At 46.0% G+C, this 11,487-nt stretch overlaps 2 protein-coding genes across 3 annotated transcripts; one reads left to right on the forward strand and one right to left on the reverse strand.

Annotated features, from left to right (window-relative positions):
* The first annotated feature begins 395 nt into the window (after positions 1 to 395).
* Positions 396 to 11,068, forward strand: LOC117145964 (mitogen-activated protein kinase kinase kinase 4). 2 transcript variants are annotated; one of them, XM_033311865.1, is made up of 7 exons: positions 396 to 951; positions 5,450 to 5,650; positions 6,150 to 6,931; positions 6,995 to 7,508; positions 7,569 to 10,284; positions 10,493 to 10,672; positions 10,737 to 11,068. In XM_033311865.1, exons 1-7 carry the CDS (start codon positions 713 to 715, stop codon positions 10,821 to 10,823), a joined length of 4,719 nt encoding a protein of 1,572 aa, XP_033167756.1. In that variant the 5' UTR covers positions 396 to 712; the 3' UTR covers positions 10,824 to 11,068. The 2 variants fall into 2 exon arrangements, with proteins under 2 accessions (XP_033167756.1, XP_033167757.1); XM_033311866.1 differs by lacking the exon at positions 396 to 951 and adding an exon at positions 3,942 to 4,773.
* Positions 11,061 to 11,467, reverse strand: LOC117145969. Its single transcript, XM_033311870.1, has 2 exons — positions 11,388 to 11,467; positions 11,061 to 11,314 (listed from the first exon to the last, which is right to left on the reverse strand). The coding sequence occupies exons 1-2, from the start codon at positions 11,392 to 11,394 to the stop codon at positions 11,106 to 11,108; spliced, it is 216 nt and encodes a 71-aa protein (XP_033167761.1). The 5' UTR covers positions 11,395 to 11,467; the 3' UTR covers positions 11,061 to 11,105.
* Positions 11,468 to 11,487: the final 20 nt, after the last annotated feature.

Raw genomic sequence — 11,487 nt, forward strand, 5'->3', positions numbered from 1 at the left:
ATGTACTATCTATATGTACTTTCATTCATTTTAAATAATATTTGTTGATATAATAATCATAAGTTCAAAATCAAATATCCCGCCCATCTGTTACTAGTGATGGACGCCTATACGATGGTTTAACGGTTTGCAGAAGCAGAAATAATCGGATAGACCTATGTTTTTAGCTATTTGCAAGAATGTATTTCGAACTTTAATTAAAAAAGTTGTATTGTGTTGTTTAATTAATATTTTAGATGTTCTCTGAGCAAAAACTTAAATGATTGACATACTTTGCTCACTTCTAAGCTTTTAACCAATTGTTGAACGAAATGTCTCAGTTCGATTATCGCTTCTTTTCCACCTCTAAAGCTCTCTCTTCGTTTCGCTCTTCAAAAACGCCGGGCGACTTGAGTGGCTCGGAAACTTTAGTTAGCTGCTTTTTTTTGGCCCGGTAAGACGTAGGACAGGCTGCTTACCTGCGTGCCAAGTTCGGGAGCGCGTTAAACGTTATGTGTTTGCTCGCCGTGAAAGTTAAATTAAAATAAATCTGATTATCGCCAAAGGCAAAACAAAAAGAAAAAACAACGCGGCGCGTGCTTACTAAAGTGCAAGTGTGTGTTGGTGCTGGATTGCGATAGTGTTTGTGCACTGGCGGCTGGCGAGCATGTGTGCGTGTGAGCAGCAAATTCCAAGAATATAACAAAAGCAGAAAAAACAGAGTTTTGCAAAAATGTCAAACAGGCGAAGAGTGCGAACAATTGATTATCTGGCGCTGCAGCAGAGTTTGCGTTTGCAAAAGACACCGGCAGCAACAACAAATGCAGAGGACCAAGTGTCACAGGCAGGGGAGGAGAATGGCAATGGGCATCATAGTGCCGTTACAGCTGAAACGCCACCCCCACCACCCATCCCGCCCATTCCGCCCATACGATTACGACGCGAGCAGAGCGTCGAGGAGGATGTTGCAAGGTGAGCAGAGCACACCAGCGGTTTTCGAATTGCTGGGCTTTTCCCAACACAAACAGAAACAAGAAAGTCTGCATTGGCACGTAACTAACTAGCGTTCTCTTTCCCATTTCCTCTCCCCCTCTTTCAACATATGTATCTCTGTCGCGGCTCTGCTCTCAAAGCCCTGTTTGCGGGTTTTCCCTCTCATTTGCTCTCGCTCTTCTTCACTCTCGCTGTGCATTTCACCAGTTTTAATTGTTTAAACGTAAACAACGTGTTTTTTGGCCACGTTATCTTGTTGTTGGCCTGTGGTGGCTCAACGAACCCCAGAATTTAGCGAACTGCAAGACAGGCACAAAAAATGAACAGCAACAAATTGCGAATTCTGCCTGAAATTGAACACTTTGTGTGCAGCGCAATTAAAATTCTGCACAGGTGCACTGCGAAAAATCGTTAACATTTGTGTAAGGGATACTCGTCGAACACGTAATATATGTATTTACAAATTTTTGTGAAAATTTCATGAGATGAAACGAAATCTTTGATCCTAAACGCTCCTTTATGTAACAATAAAGATTGTTTTCAGTGATCAACAAGTTTTCGCACTTACAACAAAGCGCCCTTCATAAATATTTTAAACTGATTTTAATGTGTTGAAATATTTTCAATGGAAAATCCCTAATTGCCAGTTATTAAATCGGGTATACAATATAAAAACTAAGTTTCTTTATAATGCATGTTATATACGCTCTGCGTCGTTTTTCGGAGTATTTCGGCATTTATCATAGTCATATTTGTGTGGGGCCGCCTCAAGTCTTCCAAGATATTTGCTGATAACGCTGACGGTGGACTGATAACACATACACACGCTCACCTTGAGGGAATTACGGATACGTTTTCCGCTGTTTTTTTTTTTTTGTTGTGTCTTTTGCGCGGGGGCTTATTCATAATACAATTAATTTTTTTTGATTTGATTTTCATGGGATGGGTGAGTGTTCAAGGGGGTTTCGTTTCGCAGGAAAACACTAATGTCGTATGTTAGCAGGAAATTTGCGGCAAACATCCATTTTCTTTGGCACCTGTTTCTATGGCAACTAAGTGAAATTAGCCGAGATTTATGTGTCTGCTGCTTGCTCTATTTTTCGTTGGTCTCTCTATATTTTAATACCTGTTAATTGATAAGTTGATTAGTTCGCTGGAAAAATGGCAATGTGTAAATATAATATTTTTTTTTTTATTAAATCATCGTATATGCTAAGATAGAAGCAGCGATTCTTAAGGAAAGGTAACGAAATAGTTTTTGATTTTAAATTTTACTACAGCATTTGTAGGGTAATCGATAGTTTGGACATGTGTAAGCAGTGTTCTCATTTGACTTTATCTCTCATTTAATGCCGCCAATCTTGTTCTTCTTCAGCTGGTATACCTGTTTTAGGGGGCAGGGAAGAAGAAGAGGAGACGCAGGGGAGACTATTGGAAGTTAAAACGCGTTTAATACGTGCGTTTGCCCACTCTGCTTTGTAACCTCTTTCGTTATTCTGTTTTCAAATCGAATTCGCTTTCTTCTCAAATCTCCGTCTCAATGTTTTGCGGTTGTCACCTGGCTAACTGAATGGAATTCCGATGATTGAAGGTCTCTGGCCTAACTGTTGTTGGCTTTGGCCGAGAGAGCGAGAGATCGCGCTCTTGCAACATTCGTATTTGTACTTGAACTTGCTGGTTATCTCTCTCTCTCTCTCGCTCTCTCTTCTGCTCCACGTTCTAACCCTCTCGCTTTGGGCAGCCTGGCATGAGCACAATCAAATCAGTTGGTTATAATTTTGGGGCTTTCGTGTGTTTGATAAGCATAATTATGGCGTGTACAATGTACACACATATCAGAAAACATTTCCGCATATTGCACACGCACGCGCCCACACACACACACACACGTGCCACTGCCGTTTGCACTAATTTTAGAATTTTCTAATGTGTTTTTAAATGCCATGTTCACCGAAGAAAACAGCATAAACATGAGATTCAGAAATTGTGTATGATTTGTTATTTCTATTTATTTAAAATACAAACCTCTCAAAACCTATACGATTACTCTTGTTCATTTTCGTGCCTTAAATTGGCAAAAACTAAGTTAAGAAACATTGAAAAATGAAACTAAAAACTATGCTTGTATATTCACATTTGTTTACAAGAAATAATATTGATTGGGTGTCTGATTCTTATTTCAACTTACTTTGTTTTGTTGTTGACGAAGTCGCCCTATCAGTCAATCTGGTAAATTGATCGGTTAGTCATCGAATTTCCAATGCCTCATACATAAATGGGGACCACGGTGCGAATGTGCAACTTTTATGTGTATCTATAAATATGAAGTATACGCACCGCTGGTCACGTGACAATAGATTTTTCATATAGAGCCAATGAAGTTGATTGACTTGATTCGAAACGATTTTGTTCTTCTGCTCGCTTGTAGAAAAATACATACACTCAATAGCTTAAGTAAACACATTGCTTATTAGCTAACGAGCGCGTACATAATAAAATGCCATAAATTAATAATAAATATTCGCGCGGTTAAGACAATTGCAAACCACAAACAAACGCAATACGTTCCACAAGCGATCGAATACCCCGTTGCGTTCCACAACAAACCGTATCTCGGTGGTGCGTCTCTCTTTCTTGCGCTCTTAGCTTCCATACCTCTCTGGCTCATCTTTTTTGCGTCTCCTCTCTCTGAGATGCCACACAAAAATGGCTATAGTTTAATGGCAGGTATTCTATGTATTGGCTTCACAATTTATAGTTAATTTGTTAAGCATACTTTTACATTTTCTGTGCCACAATCGAGTTGTTTCTGACTGAAATGACCACTTGTAAATGTGAAACAGAACTATTTAGTAGCTAAACCGGCATCTCCGATTTGAAGTGGCCACCCACTAGTTGCTCTCCGCTGAGGGCCGCAAACAATCGGATGCGTCGGTCGGGCGCTCGCCGCTCGCGCTTTTCAGTTCGCCGCGATTGGCAGTGAATAGCAGTCGTTTTGGGGGCGACACCGCTTCGTCGGCACCGCGGCACACACTCGCTTGCGCTACATACAGATCCGTATACTATACGCATTGGCGAATAGATGGGGAATATTCTTGTTAAAAGTGCTAATAAATTGACTGACTGGCTGCCGCGACAAGTGCTGCGCGTTATGAAATTCGAAAGGGTTCGGTGCGAGGCGTGCGAACTACTGCCGCCTGTTTGCCATTCGTCGTGATAAACCAGGCAGAAAACTACACACTACTACGGTGGGAGATAGTGCATAACCCGTAACCCACCCCACCAGTGAGATTCCATCGATCCGAGAAGGGAATCGGCAGCCGGGTGCCGCGTACCGGGGATCGGTCATTCCGCCCCCAGGCCAGTCCAGTCCCCAGTCCAGTCATCGTTCGCTGGCTCGCGTCTAAAGTTCTCCAGCTCTCCAGCTCCACCAGCTTTTAATTGTGAGCTGTCGCTTTTTATTTGCTCTCGTATCGTTTCGCCGCTATTTTTTGTTTTTTTTTTTTTTGTCTCCAGAGTGGGTTGTTGTGGTGTATGGTGCGGTGCAATTAGATGTGCATAAATCTGGCTCGGGCACCCACCGGAGACTCTGAAAGTAACACTAGCCCTCGATTGCGGCGATTAAGCACAGTTTAAAACAGCGGCATTATCAACCAGCCAGTTGAGAGCACAGGCGAGGATTGCACTCCAAGGTTCTCTCTCGTCTCGCTGCGACTCGCTGATTAGTGCCGGTTTTGGAGCTATTGGATTGGGCAAACAGTTGATTCCCCAGGAGGAGGGCTGCAAAATGCGTCGGAAGAAGTGAGTGAACCTAGCCAATAGGCTGATGAAAAATGTGACGCGATTTGCACACAACAATCACAGCCAATTTTGGGCTTTTTTTTTGGTAGGGAATAAATCAAACCTCTGCTCAAATTAGGGCATAATCGCAGGCGTGACATGCGACTGTCTGCAACACCGGCAGCAGTCAGATAAGATAGGGATGTCCTCCTCCCCAGCGTTCGCCGCTTTCACACCCTTGGATACACCGACAAATTTCCATGTGATGCACACGAAAAACAGCGCGAAATTTGGTTGAAAGTTTAAAAGAAAAATGTAAAAGTTAGTTCGGTTAACTGTTGAATACCTTCTTGATCTCTTGGAAACGCGATTCAAATACTCATTGATATAGTTCTAAAAAACTAAGATATATTATTGCCACAATATGAAAATTAATATATATTAACTTAGCAATTTATCGCAGCTGTAAAAAATAATGCGTGAAAACTTCCTTGTTGAATAAACGACACACCGTAATACTAAAGTTTTTTTCTGAGTGCAGTAGGTATATTTATCTGGGTTATCGGCGATTAAGCGGCACTTGTCCGCCGTTGCAATTAGCGAAACAATTAGGGCAAGCCCCTAGATTAATGCAAATATACTATACTATCAACCATGACATTCAACGTCATTATCCCCTCTTTTTTGGATCTTACAGAGTTGAGTACCGTGTGAAGCAGACGCCTTCGCGTCCAGTGCAGATGGCTCGAAATCGGATTGGTGCTCTGGAGGAGGACATGCCGCCCGAGGATGAGCTGGCGGCGCACTATGAGGCCTTCGGCACTACTCCGCCACGTACCAGGCTAAAAATCAAGAACCGCGACTGGGAACGCAAACAGAAGGTGGTCAATGTGACAGCGTGAGTATCCACAATCAATACACACGGGGTGCTCCATATGGATAAGGCATCAGGTTGGACGCGATAAGGGTTTGCGTCCGGGCTAGGTACGTGATCGGGAATAGTGACGAACGCAGACCCACCAAATGACCATATGCTACCATATGCCGCATATGATGGTATATGAGTGCCATCTCTATGGCTGATGTCATTTTCGTAATCACTGTTGAAACGAAAATGGAAATAATTTTAAATAACCTTGAAGTATTTAATATCCATTTACAATTAAATATGTTTCAAGAATTGCCCTGTCGTCTGTGTAAAAATTGGATTTTAATATAGATTAAAAAATCTCAGTTAATTATTTGGAAATTTATATCTTTAAATTCTAAATATTTATAACCTCAAGAATATGCAAATAACAGTCGTCTTTTTAATCTAATAAAAAACATGCAAAATTTTAGAATTCTAAGAAAAATGCATACTCATAAGCGACCACTTTCTAAACGCTTTTTCTCAGTTCCGCAGACTTGCCGGCCAGTTTGGGTGGCACACCCAAAAAGACCAGGACGGCCAGATCCCGCGTCCTGCGGCGCAACACTATGGACTGCGCCCTGCTCAACGAGATGTTTGTCAACGATGAGAGCAAGCGGACGGATAAGCGGCTGCAGTCACTCCTTCGCGACTCGGAACGTGAGATGAAGAACTCGTTGGCCACAACGGCGGTTGCTGCTCCACGAGGTAACAGCTTCCACGAGACAGCTCATCCACTGGAGTCTCTGGACCAGATCATGCCGCTCAATTCGGAGGCAATGGCGCCGATTCCACTGCGAATTGCTTCCAAGGTGGTGGAGAGCTGCAATCGCTATCGCTGCGTGTCCTCACGTCCCATTGGGTATCGCTCCTCGGCGCCGCCGTTGGCTTTCGCTGCTCAACTTCCCGCTGGAATGTTAAGGAGTGATGGAAGAGCAACGCCTGGGTTGGGAAAAAGAAAGGACTTCCACGAAACGTTTGCCAATCTAATTAAGCTCGGTAGCGTAGACCGACAGGATGCCAAACTATCACAAGAGGAGCACACCTGGCAGACTGAGCTGAAGGATCTCATCTGGCTGGAGCTACAGGCCTGGCAAGCAGACCGAACGGTGGAGCAGCAGGACAAGTACCTTTTCGAAGCGCGTCAGGGAGTCTCCGATCTGCTCACCCACATTATAAACTACAAGTTCCAGCCGCGTTATCGCCGCGAGCCGAGTCTGATCAGCCTGGATAGTGGCATTCATTCCGATAGCAATTCTAATGCTAGCTGTATGTCAAACCATCATTCAAAAGTAAACCCCTTGTTATTCATTATTTAAATCTATTCTCCAGCTCCACTGCCCAGCAAGATGTGCCAAGGCTGCATGTCGCTGTACTGCAAGGATTGCATGGATCATCAGGAGTTGGCGCTGCGAGAGGTAGAGGGTATGCTGACGCGCCTGGAAGCTGCAGAGGCACTCTACCCTTCCTCGCAGGCCATGGGCTCTCTGCATCCCATTTACAAATCACAGAGCTTTGTAGGGCGCATCAAGTCCATGTGCTTATGGTATAACATTACCAAGCAGAACAAGTTGAAGCTCAGTATTCTAGGAAAAATTCTGGCAAGACTGCAAGATGAGAAGTTCTCTTGGCCCGTGTGCACTTCCTCCTACATCGCCTCCGACAGCGGTAGTTCATCAGCATCGGGTGTAGAGAACGATGATTCGGCTGTTAACTCAATGGATTCATCAAAGCCACCAAGTATGGCCGGAACAGCCTCGCGTAAGGGTGTGACACCGTGCCACAAAGTGCAATTCATGTTAAACGACGCCACCCACGTGCCAGGCGAGACATCAAGTAGCAATGAGTAAGTATATACAAAGTAGTACGAAATTGAAGAAAAGATATAATATACATTTTCCTTTAGATCCACCTCCACGGAGGTAAGCCAGTGGTCCAGCGAGTGCTCTCACAGCCACATGCGCAAGGGATCCATGCACGACATCAACATTTTCAGTGTCGAGCCATTGGGTACGTGCAGCAGCAATGGGACAGGAGAGCAGTCCACTGGTCTGTATCGCAAGTTCATAGAAAATGTGCTCAAAAGTCGGGGACTGGCCAAGTCGCTGGCTTTTCTACACAAGCTACACAACGTGGCATTGTACAAGGCGCACATAGCTCTGGAAAAACCCGGAGCTGAAGACTTAGATTACGAGTCGGATGCGGAGTCCATTGAGGAAGACGTACCAAGGCTGGATCCTCAAATCAGCCGCGAACAGGTTGTGGAGCTGCGCACTTACGGCTACTGGAGCGAGGAGGCACAATCCATAAATCTGCCGTCGTACATTCCTACCTTTGTATTTCTGAGCGGAATTCCGTTGCAGTTCATGCATGAGTTCTTGCGCATGCGTCTCGAAACGAGACCCGTTCGACCCAATCCACTGAGCCTGGAACAGTTGATGAAGGAGCTCAGGGAGGGCTTGACCCTAGCCTTGACCCATCGGGAGCGATACCAGCGGCACATAACCACGGCGCTGGTGGAGAATGAGGCGGAACTAGGCAGTTATATTAGCATTTTAAACCACTACGATGCTACGGTGCGAAAGACTTTCGAGCTGTACTTGGAGTACATCGATCAACTAGTGCTGGTTGCCGTTCCGGAGGGCAACCAGAAGTCCGTCCTTGAGAAGGAATGGATGTTTACCAAGCTTATCAGTCCCATGATAAAGGGCATGCACACGTTAGCATCTCAAAAATTCTGTGGCATAATCAGCAAGCTTTTGCGGAGCATTTCCGAACGCCTGGTGAAGCGTACCGTTGAGCTAGATCAACAGATCGATGGCACCGCCGATACCGACGACAACGAGGAGGTTAAATGGCAACTGCTGACCATTTGCCGAGAGACACAATCGCTGCTCACAGTCGAACGTGAGCGCTCCATTAAGGTGCTCTTCTTTGCCAAAACCTTTTGTCGCGACGTAGAGACGACGGATTTTCATCGCGAGCATTACGAACATGACGTGGCCAACCAGCAGCATGACTTCATCTGTTCAGACGTCAAGGCGGCGTTCAAGCTATTGCAGCAGGACGTTTTGCAAGTGCGCAACAAGTTGACGGCAATAATTGAAGGAGTGCAAAAACGGTGCTGTTTGAGCAACATGCGAGATTTGGATGAGCAAGACAAACAGGCTGTGCTGTCGCGCACTCGAGAGATTTTGCATCAGGGGTACAAATTTGGATTCGAGTATCACAAGGACGTCATTCGGTTGTTCGAGCAGAAGATTATGGACCAAAAGGACAGCGGTGCTCACACAGTAGATCTTGCCTTAGGAATTATCGCTTACGCTAAGATGTGGATGCATTTCGTGATGGAGCGTTGCGAACGTGGGCGAGGAATGCGTCCGCGTTGGGCCTCCCAGGGTCTGGAGTTTTTGATTCTTGCCTGTGATCCACAAATCACCCAGCACTTGGACGATGACGAGTTTGAGGCGCTAAAGCAGCAAATGGACCGCTGTATTTCGCACGTGATTGGCATCACCTCGGAACCCGAAAAGGTCGCCAAGAAAAAGGCTTCGCCGCGCACTCGCAAGACTTCATCGCCGGCCACCTCGCGTTCCCGGACACCAACACGAACTCCAATGTCCGCTGGCATGGTTCTTAATCCGAATACGCCGCCACTGCAGTCGCCACCATACAACAAGTTACTGCATCCGCAGTTCAGTTTAAAGGAGGATGTGTCAGGAAATTCGTACAGTCCCGTTGACAGTTCAGACTATGTTGACACTCCGTGCCAGAGGAGTGCCAATGGCGAGCTGCGTCTGCTGGTGCCCCAGACGCCTCCGACTCCAGCATCTCCTGGAAAGAGCAGCCTCGAAGGCACACCGCTGGCCTTGCGCCAGGAACGCGTTAGAGATGCCGTCAACCGTTTGGATATGGATCTAGAGGACGGGCTGCGCGAACGAAGGTTGATTGGGCAGGTCAAGTCTCTCAATTCCAGCGACAAGGTGCATATAAGGGCGCGTAGCGTTCATTTCCGCTGGCATCGTGGCATTAAGATTGGCCAGGGACGATTCGGCAAGGTGTACACGGCGGTGAACAATAACACGGGAGAGCTGATGGCCATGAAAGAGATCGCAATCCAGCCGGGAGAGACGCGAGCGCTCAAGAATGTGGCCGAAGAGCTAAAGATCCTGGAAGGAATAAAGCACAAAAACCTAGTGCGCTACTATGGCATCGAGGTGCACCGCGAAGAGCTGCTCATTTTCATGGAGCTGTGCTCTGAGGGCACCCTCGAGTCGCTGGTGGAGCTAACTGGTAATTTGCCGGAGGCGCTTACCCGACGTTTCACCGCCCAGCTGTTGTCGGGCGTGTCAGAGCTGCACAAGCATGGCATTGTGCATCGCGACATCAAGACTGCTAACATATTCCTCGTGGACGGCAGCAACAGCCTGAAACTGGGCGATTTCGGATCAGCAGTGAAGATCCAGGCGCACACCACCGTGCCGGGCGAGCTGCAGGGCTATGTCGGCACACAGGCCTATATGGCGCCGGAGGTGTTCACAAAGACCAACAGCGATGGCCATGGCAGGGCGGCCGATATCTGGTCGGTGGGCTGTGTGGTTGTCGAGATGGCCTCGGGCAAGGTGAGTGCTTCACTTTGTAGATAAGCAATGCGATGTATGGGGCGGGGTATACAGTCCATTTCACAATGTTGGATTATTAGTGCTTTTCTTTTCTTTAACTTTATCAAGTTCGTTTTAAAAATTATTAATATCAAATTTGTATACAAATATTTAAATATGTACATTTAATGAAAATAATGTCAAATTATATATTATTATATCTTTACAGCGTCCGTGGGCCCAGTTTGATTCCAACTTCCAGATCATGTTTAAAGTGGGCATGGGCGAGAAGCCGCAGGCACCGGAGAGCCTATCCCAGGAGGGTCACGACTTCATCGATCATTGTCTGCAGCACGATCCCAAGAGGCGTTTAACGGCAGTGGAACTGTTGGAGCACAATTTCTGCAAGGTGCGTAGGCCTGTGGTTAGCCCGCTGCCAAATGTTGCTAATTGATTTTCGTTTCCATGTGCAGTACGGTCGAGACGAGTGCAGCAGCGAGCAGTTGCAGATGCAGGTGCGAGGCTCTTTCCGGCGAAATGTGGCGACCAGCAGCAGCTAGATGCAACGTGGTGTCTACTTAACTAGCACCCGGTTTTTTTTAGGCCCACTCCTACATATGATGCATATGTACGTCGGTGTGCATTTTGTTTAGTGTCTAATTTATGTGAATGTCGATTATTTGAATGACCTCGTCTGGTTTTATGTTGGACAATATATAACCCGTATAAAATAATCAAAAGCCTTTCGTACCGTACGCCCCACAAATCATTTGATGCAAGTGAAAATTACACGTATTTTAATATATTTGCGATTTAGATTTTAATTGATCAATCGATGATGACTATCCGTAAATGGGATAGATGGTCGACGTTTCTGGCGTGGCATTTGTGGTTTCAGCCTGCGGGGGGCCAGAGAAACCCGAGCTAGTCGAACCATCGACGGGAGCACCAGTTGGCGGAGTTGGCTCCGGGGTGGCAAGACTGGAGAAAGCCGACACCCACGAGGTGCACAGCATGAAGACCAGGCAGAGGCTAAACAGCAGGTTGAAGACTGCAACGAATTGAGCGGGTTACTCGAATGGTCCACGGATTTCGTTGGCGGTTACTCCTTGTGCGGTACTTACATTTCATGTTGACGGCGTTTTAGTGACTGTTGAACTGCCCAGAATGGCCAGGGCCTTTTATGGCGAACCACTTGGCCATGGGTATCCATTGGTATATTTA

The sequence above is a fragment of the Drosophila mauritiana genome, chromosome 3R, assembly GCF_004382145.1.
Source record: "Drosophila mauritiana strain mau12 chromosome 3R, ASM438214v1, whole genome shotgun sequence".
NCBI lineage: Eukaryota > Metazoa > Arthropoda > Insecta > Diptera > Drosophilidae > Drosophila > Drosophila mauritiana.